The 18,817-nt window shown below is 46.4% G+C and overlaps 1 protein-coding gene across 1 annotated transcript in view; it reads right to left on the bottom strand.

Annotated features, from left to right (window-relative positions):
* Positions 1-18,817, bottom strand: part of AVL9 (AVL9 cell migration associated) — a 78,709-nt gene that overhangs the window by 1,987 nt on the left and 57,905 nt on the right. Inside the window, exons 12-15 of the mRNA XM_045006161.1 lie at positions 17,150-17,369; positions 15,405-15,522; positions 14,452-14,505; positions 1,306-1,394 (exon numbers count right to left, since the gene is read on the bottom strand). Of these exons, the coding sequence (XP_044862096.1) occupies positions 1,306-1,394; positions 14,452-14,505; positions 15,405-15,522; positions 17,150-17,369 (481 nt within the window). The remainder of the gene's footprint in view (positions 1-1,305; positions 1,395-14,451; positions 14,506-15,404; positions 15,523-17,149; positions 17,370-18,817) is intronic.

The following is an 18,817-nucleotide window of genomic DNA, read 5'->3' on the forward strand; positions in this document are numbered from 1 at the left end:
GAGCAGGCAGATCACTTCCATTCTGAATAATCCGTTCAAGAATTTTGGCAAAGCCAGAAGAGAACAAGCACTTATGAAGCTCCTTAACTGGTGGTCTTGTGTTCTCTCTCACCATTTGATGAGGTCATGCTGGACAATCAAAACAGTACAGGCTTGATCTAAAGTCCACTGAAGTCAATGGGAGCCTTTCTATTGACCTCAATGGTCTTTAGATCAGGCACTGTCAGAGAAACACAAAATGAGAATAATTTGTTTTTGCTGGAGCGTATGGCGTAGTACACCTCTACTCCGATAGAACACAACCCAATATAACATGAATTTGGATATAATGCTGTAAAGCAGCGGGGAGCCCTGGGCCCTTTAAAGTGCCACCCGAGCCCCACTGCTTTACCGCGTTATATCTAAATTTGTGTGGAGCCCCAGGCCCTTTAAATCACGGAGTGCAGCCGGGCTCAGGCGGTGATTTAAAGGGACAGAGGCTCCAGCTCCTGCGGGGAGCCTCAGGCCCTTTAAATCCCTGCCCGAGCCCTGCTACCAGAGCTCAGGCGGTGATTTAAAGGGACCAGGGCTTCCCACAGCGGCTGGAGCACTGGGCCCTTTAAATCCCCGCCGGGGCTCTGGCAGCCAGGCTCAAGCGGTGATTTAAAGGGCCAGAGGCTCCAGCCGCTGTGGGGAGCCCCAGGCCCTTTAAATCCCTGCCCAAGCCCCGCTGCCAGAATTCTGATTTAAAGGGACCAGGGCTCCCCACAGCAGCTGGAGCACCGGGCCCTGTAAATCACCGCTGGGGAAGCTGGTCCAGTCCGGCATGGCGTACCAGCTCTTGCCGGTACACCGTACCGGACCGAACCCGATATAACACAGTCTCACCTATAAAGCGGTGAGATTTTTTGGCTCCCGAGGACCGCGTTATATCAGGGTAGGGGTGTAGTTTAAGCACTTACTAAGGATGAACAATCTTTCATCTGAAACCTTAATAAACAGGTATCAATTCTGGGCAAAGCCTGGCTTTTAAACAGAAGTTTACTTCAGTGTCCTTATCTAAAATAGCCCCTCATCCTATTGTTGTGTAGTGTGCTGTGTGTGTCCCAATTATCAACCTGTCTGCCAGCCTTCCCGCCTCCCCCCGGCCAGAGGTGGCTGCATTTCTGTGGTGGGTAGATATATCTGTAAAGCACATTAGGATAAAATGCACTATAGAAGTGTAATAGACTATTATTAAATAACTATGCCATGGCATGGCATGCCCGTAGTATCCAGCTAGCTGCACACTCTTTCAACCTGGTTACAGACAAATAGATTTCTTACCTACAGCTTTTCCTGTTTGCACAACATTCCGGCTGGTATTGACCATAGCAGTTCCAATTTTCTTGCCACGTTCACTGTTCTGGACAGAACTAAGCAAGAGAAATGTTGAAAGAGCATTAGTCATCTGACTCACTACCTACTCAAGGGACAAAATTTAGTCTAAAATATCAGTTAAGTGTAATCAAGCTCATACGATTCAGATCCATCTCCTCATTACACCATAAACATGTGCATCAGGTACGAAAGAGGAAGGGGAGAATAGATTCATCATTATGGAACACGCTGTACTCTTAGGTGTAAGACCCGAAGACGTTTGTGGGAAATGTTTCTGTTGTAGATTACAAAACAAAATTTTACAGCATCTACATTTAGGTACCTTTGAAAATTTTACCCTTAGTCTATAAGCTTTGTTAAAAAGCATGTGGCTGGTGGGCTCATTTTGAATATTTGGCATTGCTTTGTTCATTCAGAAGAACTGTTAATTTTACTTTGTGCTTCTATCCATAATCAACTTTTTGAACAAGTATGCCTTTCATCTCATGCTTTTTCAAACAAGTAAGGGAGAATTATGTTACTATCACTGGGAAAAAAAGCATAAAGCAATTCGTTTGTATTCATTTTAAATGGCAGCAGTTGTAAAATCTTCTCATTTGGTTTTATAATATAATATTCAAATAAAAATGTCAGTTTCCTCATCCACTCCATATATATGTACATATATCAAAACCTTAAACAATACTGCTACAGTAAAGCAAGCTGCATTCTATTCCACTTTAAACATTTCCAGGCAAATTGTCAAATAACTTACATTTTTATTGTTGATGTATAAAGGATAAAGAGCAGATTCTTTTCAGGTATAATTTGGGCTGGATTTGCAAAGTCTAATTTTGATAAGGTGAGCATTTTTCACAGCACTGTCACTTATAAATAGTTGCAAGAATATTTCTTTCATTAGAATCATACTTTAGGACTATTGATCCCCTTAAATTCAGTTTAGAGTTTCACGAAGTGTTAATGTCTCCCCTCAAAAAAAAGTGTAGGTGACAAAGTAGTATCAAATAAAATGGGGACACCAATGGCTTTGGGGATTAGAAATGAGTTACAAGAAAGTCATAGAGGAGTTTTTAAACTAAGGGCTGGGGAAAAGCAACAGGTGCTGAGGAGCACACAGTTTGGGTGGAAACATCCCTTGAGCACGAATTTATTGAAGGGGATAGGAAAGAAATTGGTAAAGTACAGGTAGGAACTAGTGAGGAACAGTCAAACAAAAAAGTCTCATTTATATATAACACATAAAGGCAAGCAATTGAATATTGACAAAATGAACAAATACTTGGATACAAATCCTAGAAATCTCAATACTAAAAAATGGGTGAACGAGATTGCCTGTCATTAAAAGAAGATATTGATATAATACACATCATGGAACTTTGGTGGAATGAGGATAATCAGTGAGATGTGTTAATACCAAGGTACAAAAATATATATGAATGAGAGCGTATCAGAGGGGTAGCCGTGTTAGTCTGGATCTGTAAAAAGCGACAAAGTCCTGTGGCACCTTATAGACTAACAGAAGTATTGGAGCATAAGCTTTCGTGTCTGACGAAGTGGGTATTCACCCACGAAAGCTTATGCTCCAATACTTCTGTTAGTCTATAAGGTGCCACAGGACTCTTTGTCGATGAATGAGAGAGTAAGCCACAGTGGTAGGAGAATGGCATTCTATATGAAAGAAAGCATAGAGTCAAATAAAGTAAAAATCTTAAATGAATCAGTCTTTATGATAGAATCTCTATGGACAGAAATTCCATGCTTGAACAATAAGAGTATAGCAGTAGGAATATGCTACCAACCACTTGTCCAGGATGGTTACAGTAACTGTGAAATGCTCAGGGAGATTAGAGAGGATACAAAGGTAGAAAACCCAATATTAATGGGGGATTTCAACTATGACTGGTTATGTGTCTCCTCGAGAAGAGATGCTGAAATAAAATTTGTAGACACATTAAATGGGTGCTTCTTACAGCAGCTTGTCCTGGAACCCACAAAGGGAGAAGCAATTCCTAATATCGTCCTAAGTGGAGCACAAGATCTGCTCCAAAAGGCGAACATAGCAGAACCACTTAGTAATAATGACCATAATATAATTAAATTTAACATCTATATGGGGGAGAAATGCCAAAGAAACCCACCACAGTAGCTATTACCTTCAAAAAAATTGAACTACACCAAAAAAAAAACCCAGTTAAACAAAAATTAAAAAGAACAGTCACAAGGGTGGAATGCCTGCAAACTGCATGAAGACTATTTTAATACACCATAATGGAGGCTCAAACTAAATGTATACACCAAATAATAGTAATAAAAAAGAGTAAGAGGATCCAAAGAATGCCAGTATGGCTAAACAGCAGAGTAAAATAAATGGTTAGAGGCAAAAAGACATCCTTTAAAAATAGAAAGTCAAATCCTATTGAGGAATATAGAAAGAAGTATAAACTCTGGCAAGTCAAGTGTAAAGTATAAGAAGGCAGACCAAGAAAGAATTTGAAAAGGAAGTAGCTAAGGACACAAAATCTAACAGCAAAAAACACCCATTAGGTACATCAGAAGCAGTAGTCAGTGGGGCAATTGGATGACCGAGGTGCTAAAGGAGCACGCAAGGAGGACAAGACCGTTGTGGAGAAGCTAAATGAATTCTTTGCATCAGTCTTAATTGCAGAAGACATACCTAAGCCATTCTTCTTCTTCGAGTGATTGCTCCTATGCATTCCATGTAGGTGTGCGCGCCGCGCGTGCACGGCTCTTCGGAACATTTTTAGCCTAGCAACACCGGCGGGCCGGCTGGGCGCCCCCTGGAGTGGCGCCGCTATAGCGCTAGTTATATACCCCAGCCGGCCCGTCCGCTCCTCAGTTCCTTCTTCCCGCCCGTGACGGCAGTTGGAACTGTGGAGTGCTTGTCGTCCTCCACGTACCTAGCTCACCTTGGTTCTAGTTTGTATTTAGTGTATATAGTTAGTTGTTAAATTGAGTTAATTGAGTAGTTAGTAGTTAGATTAAGGGGAATTAGGGGGGCTTAGCCCCTCTTTTCCCGTCCGGTGCGGGCGTATGCCCAAGACACCGGGATTCAAGCCCTGTGCGGCTTGCCAGCGGCATATGCCCGTTGGGGACCCCCACGACGCCTGCCTTCGTTGTCTCGGCGAGGGACATCGACCTGACAAGTGCCTCATTTGCAGGTCCTTCAAGCCGCGAACTAAAAAGGAGCGGGACATTAGGTTGCGGCAGCTCCTTATGGAGTCGGCGCTTACTTACCCCTGCGGTGCCGACTCCTCCGGCTCCGGCGTCGTCCTCGGTGCGGAGTGCTCCAGCGGTCCCCGGCCGGTCCGGTACCGAGACTGTTAAGAAACAGCCGGCACCGAAGCCCCGGCACCGTTCCCATTCACCATCGGGGAAACGGAAGCCTAAGCCCAAGGCTGTAGAGACTACTTCAGCGAGACCAGTGGTCCAGCAGCCAGCAGCGGCGCCTTCGGCACCGTCCAAGACAGCGCACGGTCCGTGCGCGGTACCGTCGACTCCGGCACCGGCTGGGCCGTCGAGTCCGGTACCTCCGCGCTCCCCGGTGCACGCCGTGGTAGAGCTGCCTCTCCCGTCCACGCCCGAGACGTTCTCGACGGCGAGGGAGCTCATAGAGCTCACAGAGGCACCGAGCCTCCGGCCCCCGGCACCACCGGTGCGGGCCGTTCTGTCAGTGGGCAAACCGGCCATGGTACGACCTGCCACCCCTGACTCACGGGATAGAAGGCGATCCAGGTCCCGCTCCCGGTCCCGATCCCGGAGACGGTCACCTTCCCGCCGTTCAAGGTCACGGCACCGGTCTCCATCCCGGTACCGCTCTCCTTCTCGGCGCCGGTCGCAGTCCCGGTACCGCTCTCCATCGCGGTACCGGTCGTACTCCCGGAGGCGTTCCAGGTCCCGGTCCCGCTCTCCGGACCGTCGGCACCGAGGGAGATCCGGCTCCCGGCACCACTCCCGACGCCGCTCTCGAAGCCGCTCCCATCGACGGCGATCGAGATCGCGGTCGACCTCCCGCTACTCTCGCGGTCGCAGGTCCCGCTCCCGCTCCCGGCACCGAGACGATCGGCACCGGTACCCGGCACCGTCCACGGACAGACTAGTGGCATCGACGGCGCAGTCTCTGAGCGCCTCTGCCCCCCCGTGGCCTTCCCGTCAGCCATCGGTCGCTTCACACGACGACGCCGGCACAGATTACCGCGCGGACCCGCAAGGTCAAGACCCGGGTCCCCAGCAATGGGGTTTCTGGACCCCCTGGGCCGCCCACGAGACTCAGGGTGCCCCCTTCCTCCCACGACAGGGGACTTCGGTCCAAGGGGTGCCGGAAGCCACTGTCAGCAGGCCCCCTCCATCGCCTCCGGTTGAGGTTCCACCACTGCCGGTGCAGACGGAACATCCCGGGGAGGCGGCGGCTGCGCACCCCATGGACGAACCTCAGCCACTTCCTCTTGCTCAGGCCCATTCCTCGTCTTCCTCGCCAGACGAGGCGGTGGCAGGATCCTCGTCATCCGATCCACCACCGATTGACTTACGTGCCCATCAGGACCTCCTGCGTAGGGTGGCACAAGCTGTTAACCTCCCTGTAGCGGAGGTTGTTGAGGACGAGGACCCGATCACGAATGTGGTCGGAACGGAGGCCCCCATGCGAGTGGCCCTACCATTTGTTCGGACCATCCAGAAAAATGCCACCACGCTCTGGCAGTCCCCAGCGTCCATCCCTCCCACTGCCCGTGGGGTGGAGCGGAAGTACTCGGTACCCCCGACTGGGTACGAGTACCTATACACCCACCCGGCCCCGGACTCCCTAGTGGTGCAGTCTGTGAATGACAGGGAGCGGAATGGACAACCTGCGCCTGCTCCTAAATCTAAAGACGCGCGCAGGATGGACCTGTTGGGCCGGAAGATATATTCGGCTGGCGGCCTCCAATTACGCATAGCGAACCAGTTGGTTCTTCTGGCCCGCTATGCTTACGATAACTTCGTAGCCCTCTCTAAATTTACAGAGTTGGTTCCAACATCCTCCAGGCAAGAGTTCTCAGCTTTGCTGGAAGAGGGCAAGAAAGCTACCAGGTCCTCTATTCAGGGCTCACTGGACTCTGCAGACTCCGGAGCCAGGACCTTAGCATCAGGGGTGACAATGAGAAGGATCTCCTGGCTGCAATCGTCCACCTTGCCGCCAGAGGTCCAGTATACTCTGCAAGACTTGCCTTTTGATACGAAGGGCTTATTCTCGGAGAAAACGGACTCCAGGATACAGACCCTTAAGGATGGGCGCATTGCCATCCGTACGCTAGGCATGCATACGCCTGCGACACAACGGAGGCCTTTCAGGCAGCAGCCTTTTCGGCCATTCAACCAGTCCAGGTCTCGACCGGACAATACACGCAAGGGCAGACTGAATCGACGTCGCCCATCGGGCAATCGCCGTACCCAATCCCAGGCGCCTTCCAAGGCCCCAAGCAGGCGTTTTGATGGGACGCCCGAGGACGGCCCATCAGTCTCTCCTCCGGATCCTTCCCCGTTCTTTTTCAATCGTCTTTCCCACTTCCTCCCAGCGTGGTCCCAGATTACATCAGACAACTGGGTGCTACGCACGGTAGAGTCTGGTTACCATCTCCAGTTTGTTTCGCCCCCTCCCTCCCACCCACCCACCCCGTCCCTCTTCAGGGACCCCTCTCACGAGCAAGTCCTCCTACAAGAGGTCGAGTCTCTACTGAGATTGGGTGCTATAGAGGAGGTGCCGAGCGACATGCGAGGCAGGGGATTTTACTCCCGATATTTCTTAATCCCCAAGGCGAAGGGAGGCCTACGACCCATACTAGACCTCCGAGAGCTCAACAAATACCTGGTCAAGCTCAAGTTTCGCATGGTGACCCTGGGGACTATCATTCCCTCCCTGGATCCGGGAGACTGGTTTGCCGCCCTCGACATGAAGGACGCGTATTTTCATGTCGCCATTTACCCTCCTCATCGGCGCTACCTGCGCTTCGTTGTCAACAATACACACTACCAGTTCGCAGTGCTGCCCTTCGGCCTCTCTACAGCACCGAGGGTATTCACCAAGTGCATGGCAGTGGTGGCCGCGGCCATCCGCCGTCGTCGGATACATGTCTACCCCTATCTCGACGACTGGCTAATCCGAGGACCATCCCGCCAACTGGTGGCGTCCCACATGGCCACGGTCCTAGCCCTGTTTCAACGTCTAGGGCTCATGATCAATGCCGAGAAGTCGATGTTGACCCCCTCGCAAAGAGTGGAATTCATCGGAGCGGTCCTGGATTCCAATTTGGCCAGGGCCTGCCTGCCCCAACCTCGGCATCAGTCTCTGGTCTCTCTAGTTCGAGACCTACAAGCTTTCCCACGGACAACGGTACGTTCCTGCCTCCGCCGTCTAGGCCACATGGCGTCGTGTACGTTCGTCACCCAGTACGCGAGGTTGCACCTTCGCCCATTTCAAATTTGGCTCGCGTCAGTGTACCGGCCCCACCGCGACTCCATCGATATGGTGGTCACGCCCACGAAGCCAGCACTCGCTTCGCTCACTTGGTGGCTGGACCCAGCAGTCGTGTGTGCCGGAGTCTCTTTCCGCCCCTTTCAACCATCCGCCACTCTGACCACGGATGCGTCAGAGCTGGGGTGGGGAGCGCACCTAGCCGACCTGCACACCCAAGGCCTCTGGTCGCCCCGAGAGCTCTCCCTCCATATCAATGTCAGAGAGCTCCGAGCCATTCGCCTCGCCTGTCAAGCTTTTTGCCCCACTCTCCAGGGGCGTTGCATCGCGGTGTTGACAGACAACACAACGGCGATGTTTTATGTCAACAAGCAGGGTGGAGCCCGATCTTCCCCGCTGTGCACGGAGGCGATGCTACTGTGGGACTTCTGTATAGCCCACTCCATTCACCTGGTGGCGTCCTATCTTCCAGGGGTGCAGAACACGCTGGCCGACCGCCTGAGCAGGTCGTTCCTGTCCCACGAGTGGTCCCTCCGCCCAGATGTGGTTCACACGCTTTTCCGGAGGTGGGGGTTTCCCCGGATAGACCTGTTCGCCTCCAGGGAGAACAGGAAATGCCACCAGTTCTGCTCGTTCCAGGGTCGCGCCACGGGCTCCCTGTCGGACGCCTTCCTCTACCCCTGGACGGATCACCTAATGTATGCCTTCCCTCCGTTCCCGCTCGTACATCGGGTGCTTCTCAAGCTTCGGAGGGACAGAGCCCGCCTCATACTCGTCGCTCCGGCCTGGCCGAGACAGCACTGGTACACTCTGCTGCTCGAGCTATCGGTACGAGATCCCATCCCTCTGCCCTTATGGCCGGACCTGATAACACAGGACCTCGGCAGGCTCCGCCATCCGGACCTGCAGTCCCTCCATCTGACAGCCTGGTACCTGAGTGGTTAACCCACGCGGAGCGGACCTGTTCGGCGGCGGTTCAGCGGGTCCTGCTGGAGAGCAGAAAGCCCTCCACTCGCTCGACCTACCTCTCCAAATGGAAGCGATTCGCCATATGGTGCGATCAGAGAGATCTGAATCCATTCGTCGTCCCTATCCCAACGATACTGGACTACCTCTGGTCACTTAAAGAGCAAGGTCTTGTGCTCTCATCGTTAAGGGTGCACCTGGCAGCGATATCGGCCTTCAGGCCACCCGTCGGTCACCGATCCATCTTCTCTGATCCTACGGTCTCTCGCTTCCTCAAGGGTCTTGAGCGTTTGTTCCCACCAGTGCGGGCCCCGACTCCACCCTGGGACCTGAATCTGGTCTTGGGCAGGCTCATGGGGCCCCCCTTCGAGCCCATGGCTACGTGTTCCCTGCTCCACCTGTCGTGGAAAACGGCATTTCTCGTCGCAATAACCTCAGCAAGGCGAGTTTCCGAGCTCCAGGCCCTAACGGCCGGTCCTCCGTACACCGTCTTTCATGCGGACAAGGTCCAGCTTCGGCCTCACCCGGCCTTCCTCCCTAAGGTGGTGTCAGCCTTCCATGTAAATCAGGACATTTTCCTTCCCGTTTTTTTCCCGAAACCTCATGCCTCGGGTCGGGATCAACAGCTGCACACCCTAGATGTCCGACGGGCCCTTGCGTTCTACATACATCGGACAAAATCCTTCCGGCAATCGCCACAACTGTTCATAGCGGTTGCGGAACGTATGAAAGGCAAGCCGGTCTCCTCTCAGAGGATATCCTCATGGATCACCGCATGCATCAAAACTTGCTATGAGCTGGCTGGGGTGCCAGCTGACCGTCTTACCGCTCACTCTACGAGAGCGCACGCCTCATCTGCAGCCTTCCTGGCCCACATCCCCATTCAGGACATCTGTAGAGCGGCCACCTGGTCTTCTGTCCACACCTTCGCTTCCCACTACGCGTTGGTGCAGCAATCCAGAGACGATGCAGCCTTCGGCTCCGCAGTCTTGCACTCTGCCACGTCTCACTCCGACCCCACCGCCTAGGTAAGGCTTGGGAGTCACCTACATGGAATGCATAGGAGCAATCACTCGAAGAAGAAAAGACGGTTACTCACCGTTGTAACTGTTGTTCTTCGAGATGTGTTGCTCCTATCCATTCCAGACCCGCCCTCCTTCCCCACTGTCGGAGTAGCCGGCAAGAAGGAACTGAGGAGCGGACGGGCCGGCTGGGGTATATAACTAGCGCTATAGCGGCGCCACTCCAGGGGGCGCCCAGCCGGCCCGCCGGTGTTGCTAGGCTAAAAATGTTCCGAAGAGCCGTGCATGCGCGGCGCGCACACCTACATGGAATGGATAGGAGCAACACATCTTGAAGAACAACAGTTACAACGGTGAGTAACCGTCTTTTTTTAGGTGACAAATCTGAGGAACTGTCCCAGACTGAGGTATCACTACAGAAGGTTGTGAAACAAACTGATAAAGATAAACAGTAATAAGTCACCAAGACCGGATGGTATTCTCCCAAGAGTTCTGAAGGCACTCAGATATGAAACTGCAGAACTTCTAACAGTGTTATGTAACCCATCACCTAAATCAGCCTCTGTACCAGGTGACTGGAGGAGAACTAATGTAACGTCTATTTTTTAAAAAGGCTCCGAAGATAATCCTGGCAATTATAGGTTGGGTAAGCCTAACTGCAGTACCAAGCAAACTGGATGGAACTATAATAAAGAACAAAATCATCAGACATATAGATAAACATAATATTTTGGGGAAGAGTCAACACTGCTTTTGTACAAGGAAATCATCCCTCACCAATCTATTAGAATTCTTTGAGGAATCAACAAGCATGTGGACAAGGATGTGGAAAAGGTCAATATATAATATACTTGGGCTTTCAGCATATGTCTACATCGCAATGTAAGCCCAAGGTTAGTAGAACTTAGTTAGCAGATCCTGGGTTTGTTAACTTAGGGCTTGAGCATCTATGCTCATTTGTAACCCCAAGTTATGAATTTTTGAACTCTGGGTTCCAGCCTGGGGCTCCAGCATCTACATGGTATTATGTGGGCCCAAGCCCAACCACACATATCCCAGACTTCTTTGCACCAAAATGTAGCTGCTCTAGCCCTTTGTTTGTGGCGCAGAGTGGGAAAACTTGACTGTCCATCAAACTTGACTGTCCAGAGAACAAAGGACGTTGGCCTGTGGGATACTCTTGGCGAACTCTCAGGGCACGAGTCCAGTGGGGCTGCATCTATACTGCAAAGCAATAGGGCTTGAACCCATGGTACAAGGTTGATTCAAGCTTGGACCCCCTCAAGGGTCCTGGGTCCAATATGTGTATAGACGGAAGGGGGATTAGGTTTGAGCCTGAGTTGGAACCCTGGGTTTATGTTACAGTGTAGACATCACCTTTGACAATGTCCCCCACAAAGGGCTCTTAAGCAACCTAAGCAGTCAGGGGATAAGAGGGAGGGTCCTCTCCTGGAGAGTAACTGATTAAAAGATAGGAAACAAAGGGTAGGAATAAATGGTCAGGTTTTCACAATGGAGCAAGATAAACAGCAGGGTTTCCCCACAGATTTGTACTGGGATGTGAGACGTTAAGCATATTCATAAATGATCTGGAAAAGGGAGTGAACAGTGAGGTCCAAAAACGAGAACAAAAAGTTACAAAGGGATCTCTCTAAACTGCGTGACTGGGTGAAAAAATGGCAGATTACATTCAAACTTGATTTGTGCAAAGTAGTGCACGCTAGAAAAAATAATCCCAACTATACATACAAAATGATGGGTCTAAATTAGCTGTTACCACTCAAGAAAGAGATCTTGGAATCCTCATGGATAGTTCCCTGAAAACATCCAACTCAATGTGCAGAAGCAGTCAAAAAGAGCTAACAACATTAGGAACCATTAGGAAAGGGATAGATAAGATGACAAAAATATCATAATGTCACTATATAAATCCATCGTATACCCACACTTCAAATACTATGTTCAGTTCTGGTCGCCCCATATCAAAAATGATATATTAGAATTGGAACAGTTACAGGGAAAGGCAACAAAAATGATTAGGGTCATGGAACATCTTCCATACGAGGAGAAATTAAGAAGACTGGGACTGTTCATTTTAGCAAAGAGATTATGAAGGGGGGGATATAGGGTGACCAGAGGGCACGTGTGAAAAATCGAGACAGGGGATGGAGGGGTAATAGGTGTCTATATAAGAAAAAGCCCCCAAAATTGGGACTGTCCCTATAAAATCAGGACATCTGGTCACTCTAGGGGAATATGATAGAAATCTACAAAATCATGAATGCTATGGAGAAAGTGAATAGGGAAGTTTTATTTACTCCTTCACATAACTCAAGAATTAGGGGTCACCTGATGAAATTAATAGGCAAAATGTTTAAACAAACAAAAGGAATTACTGTATATACTCGTTCATAAGCCGAATATTTTTTATTAAAAAGTGACGCCTCAAAGAGCGGGGGTCGGCTTATAAATGGGTCTACACCAAAATTTGATGATTTAAAAACTCTATGGAATCATTGAATTGAATATCTAATACATTGTAATTTTGTTTACCTGGAGCGTCTGCAGGCATGGAGCCCCTTTGCTCTCTGTGGCCACGGTTCACCGTTCCCAGCCAATGGGAGCTGCGGGAAGTGGCTTGGCTGGGAATGGCGAACTGCGGCCACAGGGAGCCAAGGAGCTTGCAGACGCTCTAAGCAAACAAAACGTCCCACCAGCAGCTTATCCTGACAGGCCGGGAGCCAAAGTTTGCTGACCCATTTATTGATGTCAATATTGCAGCCTTTGTTTAGTGGACTTTGTTTAGTGGACTAGATTGGCTTGAAAGGAATACTGAAAGAGCAGTGCTGCAGATCTGCATGATATTTGACCCATGCATTTCACAAAATGCTATGCCTTACAAGCCAATCAGAAAAATACAATGAATGATAGTACTATAGCACTAGTGTCAGTCTGCTACTGTGTAATTTGATCTCTTCATGCATTTTTACCAATGGACCTCTTGGAGCGTCTGCAGGGACGGAGTCCCTCAGCTCCCAGTGTCCGCAGTTTGCCGTTTCTAGCCAATGGGAGCTGCGGGAAGTGGCGTGCCATTTGGAGCTGAGGGGCTCCGTGCTTGTGAACGCTCCAGGTAAACAAAACATCCAGGCCCTCTAGAGGCTTACCCTAACGGGCCAGGAGCCAAAGTTTGCCAACCCCTGAAATATAGGGTCGGCTTATGAAAGGGTCATACAGTTTTTGCTATTTTTACCTAACCATCTTAGGGGGTCGGCTTATAAACGAACGGGCTAATGAACGCGTATATACGGTACTTCTTCAGACAAATCATGGTCAACCTGTGGAATTGTTGCCATGAGATGTTGTGAAGGCTGGGTCCAAGTGGTGGAAGTTGGAACTGGACAACAGAGGATGGATCACTCAAAATTGCCCTGTTCTGTCCATTTCCTCTGAAGCATCTAGCACTGGCCACTGTCAGAGACAGGATACTGGGCTAGATGGACCATCAGTCTGACCCCATATAGCCATTCTTATGTTTAAAAGTAAGTTTTATTACTTTATACACATACAGTAGAACCTCAGAGTTATGAATACTTTGGGAATGGAAGTTGTTCACAACACTCCCTTTATTTATTTATTTTAATAGTTTACATTTAATACAGTACTGCACTGTATTTGCCTTTTTTTTTTTTTGGTCTCTGCTGCTGCCTAATTGCACACGTCTGGTTCCAAACGAGGTGTGTGATTGATCGGTCAGTTTGTAACTCTGGTGTTTGTAATTCTGAGATTCTACTGTAAAAGCACTCAAGGACCAACAGAGCTTTATCTATTGACGCTCATGCATCAGAATTTATAGTTAACTTGCAACTGCAAGATTGAATTTATACCTATAAAACTCCACTGACGATAACAGGGTTGCACAGGTGTAACTGAGGGCAGAATTAGGCTTGAAGAACCTTTACTGTTGATGGATGCAAGAACAGGAATGAACCCAGCTTGATTCTAGAATCCAGGCTGAGTTTTCAAAGCTGACGGTTATGGAAAAATATATTTCTATTATTAAATTGAAAAAGTTGAATCAGGACACAAATACTGAACCCCAAAGCATCAATTTTATCATTATTTTCAGTAGCATCAAATTGGATTTAAAGGGCCAGATCCTCTGCTGACTTAAAAATCAGTGGAACTATGCAGAGGATCTGGCCCAGAGTTTAAAAAAAGAAAACATATATACCAGAAAAAAAAATCATTGTACTTGAAATGTTTAAAAAGTTTTAGATTAAAATATTCACAAGTGAACATTAATAAGTGGGTTAGCAAGAGGAGATATCGCACTATGGAAAATGCAGCTCTAACAATATTTATATCCATCAATTTATTATTACCTGTGTTGCCCCAATACAAGGATCAAGGACCTACTGTGCTAGGCACTGTACACACACGAAAAGACAGTCGTGCACTGGCAATATTTTTCACTATCTCAGGGACATTGCCCATCCTTAGATGTTGCTAGTTTAGAAAGACTGCAGCATCTAATTTCATGAAGCGGGTCAATTCCCATATCTTTAGAAGAATCTTGATTTATCTACATATTCTCAGTTTAGCAACAGTCAATAAAATATCAAAGTATTATATACTTACTGTGACAATCTTAACTTTACATCTGATACAGAATATTGGCCCTGGAATGGGTGGCTGGCAGGGGAAAAAAATATAGTGTTTTAATTTTGTCATTTTTTCCATAATGAAAAAACAGCATGGTTTTATTTGCTCGTTGTCCTCCACTGCAACAAAGAAAATATCTAGTTATACATGTCCCAGTTGTGGTTCAGTTATAGGATTTTGACGAATCACCTGTAATCTGCCATCCATTTACAAACTAGACATGTTTCATCTTCTTTTCAAACCTCATAAAAACTGACAGCTGAGACACTCCTCCTGCTGACAAGATGAGGCATAATGAGAGAAGTGATGTCTCAAGTAGCCATGTAAGGCTTCATAGATTAAAAAAAAAAAAAGCCATAAACTGAACTCAAAAGGCATAAAAACTAAGGCAAAGTCTACATTTAAAAAGGAAAGGAAAGAATGCAACCTCTGAACCAACAACACTGCTGTCAAATGATGATCCTGGCCACTACTGCTCCCTGGAAATATAGATGCAATCAAAAATCCACAGGAACCAGCAGACTGTAAACCTCTAAGGAAAGGTGGATGAATCCTCCACACACTTACCCTCCCCACTAAGGAGGACAGCCAACTCTCACAAAAAGTTATTCAGAGACTTCCTACCAGCTTCACTTCTGCCTTTAGGCAGAGCTTTAGCAAGCTTCTTCTCATCTATGCCCCGAAATCTCAGTCAGGTACTAGTAATGAAAGAGACTGCACCACCCTGGTCTGAAGAAAAGGAGGTACTTCCAGAACCTTTTCAGTCCTGAATATCTCAAAGTTTCCCAGAGTTGCCTCATATATGCTGTAGGGAGGAGCAATGAAAGAGAACCTTGTAACATCCCACACAAAAGCTCTCTGATTCCATACAAGAACAGCACAATAAAATCTTTATTCCCCCCCACTTATTTCTGAACTTGGTTTCTTACCTAGAATTTACCTCTGCAAGAGCAGGATGCTTGTTGCTGTTCCACACTCTGTAGTTGTGTGTATTTTTCCAAGTTGCTACAAAGGCTGTTCCGAAGTCTGACAATATCTTTTCATTGTCTGATGAATAAAAGACAGAAGGTGAGTGGACCTGTGGCAATGCACTGAGGATGTAAAAGAAGAAATGAAAGGGAGGTTTTGAAAGAAAACAGAAATGTCCTTGATTCTTGTCAATCAGAGAACATGGGGTTCCAGTTCCATAAACATTAGCAAAGCAACAAGCTCGTTATTTTGGGTTTAAGAAATGCCACTATCCAACACAGAGAGTTAAGGAAAGGAAAATGGAGTTCAGACAACCAAGAAATTCATTTAAAAGAACACTGAGTTTAGATACAATTTTTTTTTAAATATCACTAATATGAATAAAACTGTATTTTGCTTTTTTGGTATCAAGCTGTTAAACATCCCCATATAATGAACGCAAACTGCACTGTGCCACCATATGAGAATCTGAAAGTGAAGGTAAGTGGCCTAGCTCTGAGGCAAAGCATTATCCAACAGCAGGGAACAAGTCAAAGAACATGACATTACCTGCACGGATCTTGCCCGAACAGCAGAACCCTGTTTACTGTACTACATTAAACTGCAAATTCAATTTGAGGGTGAAGCTGAGAGTTACTAAAGTGTGAATTAATGAACAACCATCACACACTTCAGGTGTGTTATGTTAATGTCCCTTTAACAATATATTTACAAATACAGAAAATCTATCTCGAATATTCAGAAGGGAAAAGTAAAATCTATCATGGGGTTCATGAAAAGCATGTTATGCCACAAACAGTTAGTCATCTTAAATAAAAGTACAAAGCTGGCAGATACAGAGAACACAGAAGACTTAATACAGGGGTCAGCAATCTTTCAGAAGTGGTGTGCCGAGTCTTCATTTATTCACTCTGATTTAAGGTTTCACGTGCCAGTAGTACATTTTAATGTTTTTAGAAGGTCTCTTTCTATAAGAGTATAATATATAACTAAACTATTGTTGTATGTAAAGTAATTAAGGTTTTAAAAACATTTAAGAAGCTTCATTTAAAATTTAATTAAAATGCAGAGCACCCCGGACCAGTGGCCAGGACCCGGGCAGTGTGAGTGCCACTGAAAATCAGCTTGCGTGCCGCCTTCCGCACGCGTGCCATAGGTTGCCTACCCCTGACTTAATATATCTATGTTTGAAGTGAAGCTTGATACAGTATTTGCTCAGGAATATGATAGAGTGGACACAGAATTGGTTGACAGGCAGTCAACTGAGAATAATTATGAAGGGGAGGGCAATTAAAAGGGTTAATACTGAGCAAACAGAACTTTTCCTAAACATTTAGAGAGTTAGCTGTTTAAATTCTGCATAAACAATTGGGAACAGCTAAAGTTCACAAAGAGACCCTAAATTAGCAGGATGTCTGCATGTATACATTTCTATTTATGAGGAGAGGGTAATGGAAATTAACACAGATACCCAAGAGAAGATAACAAAAGGGGAATATAATCTCTAAATCATTGAGAGTTAACAACATAGAATAAATCAAGAAATTAATGAAGATGGTCAAGGGATAAAAAAAAGAATTTTTTCAACTGAGATAAAGGATGAGTATGAGCCAAGCTGAAAATGCAATGGGGCAATTGTTTACTATGCATTCAGCCTCCCCTGCCCATCCTCACCTCAGCCCCTAAAGAGGTTACCAGAATTTACCTGGCTGCAGCACAGCAGCAAGCAATGCATGAAGATAGGCACCAAACTGAGCCCTGATCCACTCGTCTCCTCCCTCCCAGCCAGTGCCATCGAGGAAAACATCATCCCTGTTCTCAGTTACATGCTTCACCAAGTAGTCTGCAAATCTCAGGTCAGCAGTTGTGAGGTTCAGGATCTTCCTGAGTTCTGGATCATGGATTTGGACAAGGGCTTCCTCTATCTGATTGAAATAATCCCAAGGGGAAAAAACAGTCTAAATAAAACCTTCAGCATACATAACCTGTAATATTTTTTGTCAAATGAATAATTCATCCCCACCTACAACCACAACCAAAGTTAAGGAGAAATTGATGACCAAATTATGCTTCAACTGTTCTCAGAATATGAGATGATGGTCTGAAGTAGCCTGAACTTGATGAATTTCCTGGCAAAAGCTGCAGAAGCTCTTTGTCAGGATTTTGGGTACGTTCCTATAGGGTATGTTCCTAGAGATTCTTTCTTAAGACTTTGATTTATTGGCTGGCTGAGTTAATTTGCTACCTGCATATACACCTCTACCCAGATATAACACGGCCTGATATAGCATGAATTGGATATAACGCAGTAAAGCAGCGCTCGGGGGGGGGGGGCAGGGCTGCACACTCCGGCGGATCAAAGCAAGTTTGATATAACACAATTTCACCTATAACACAATAAGGTTTTTTGGCTCCTGAGGACAGCGTTATATCGGGGTAGAGGTGTAATTATTTAATGTTGTTGGGTGATCATCATTATGAAATTGTAAACTTAATTCTTAGGGCATCTACAGCTTTCTGTTTGGGCATTTTTTTTATTGACGCTTAAATATAAAGTAAATAAATATGAGGAAGAGCATATTAGTGTTACCATAACTACGTCTGTTTCTCAGTTATAAACATTTATTTTTAAGATATTATTAGGCAGCCATGAAAGTTCACTAAGAGAAAAATAAGCCATGACTAAATAATATTCTATGAAGTGTAAACACTGGATATAACGTATTACACCAAAAACTTATTAATATTTTTGAATGTGAACAAAAGTTAAGGTTTTCCAACTTAATAACTTATATAAATGCAAGTATACAGAATTCTAGCACTATTGGTGTGAGACTTTTCCATCTCTATTGTATTTAAGGGCTTGTCTCCACAGTGAAGTTGTTCTGGAATAAGATAGGATGTCAATTTACAGCACTATAGCTATTCCAGAATAGCTCTTTGTGTGGAGACACAGTTGATTCGGTCAATTTCCTTTGATAGACAAGCCCATAGCATAGGACATAGATAGTTAACTGAAAACACATCACGAAAACTTGTTCGGTTGTCCACTTAAAACAAAGTACAGAAAATTTCAGTGAACCTAACTGGAAGCTTAGAAATATTTTTGTATACATTTTCTTTTAACAAAAGCTCTTTTAATAGAAAGTGTACAGGTAAGTTGATTGGAGCAGGAACTATCTTTCTGTTATGTGTTTGTACAGAGCCTAGGACAGTGGAGTTTTGGTCCATGACTGGAACTCCTAGGTACCGATACAAATAATAATAAAAATAATAATGTATTTAACAACTTCATTAGTAAACAAAGGCTCTTATTTTGACTTAAACACGTTCATAATGCAACCCTTTTTTTTTTTTAAAGTTTAAGAAGTTT

Source organism: Mauremys mutica, chromosome 2 (genome assembly GCF_020497125.1).
Source record: "Mauremys mutica isolate MM-2020 ecotype Southern chromosome 2, ASM2049712v1, whole genome shotgun sequence".
In the NCBI taxonomy this organism is placed as follows: domain Eukaryota; kingdom Metazoa; phylum Chordata; order Testudines; family Geoemydidae; genus Mauremys; species Mauremys mutica.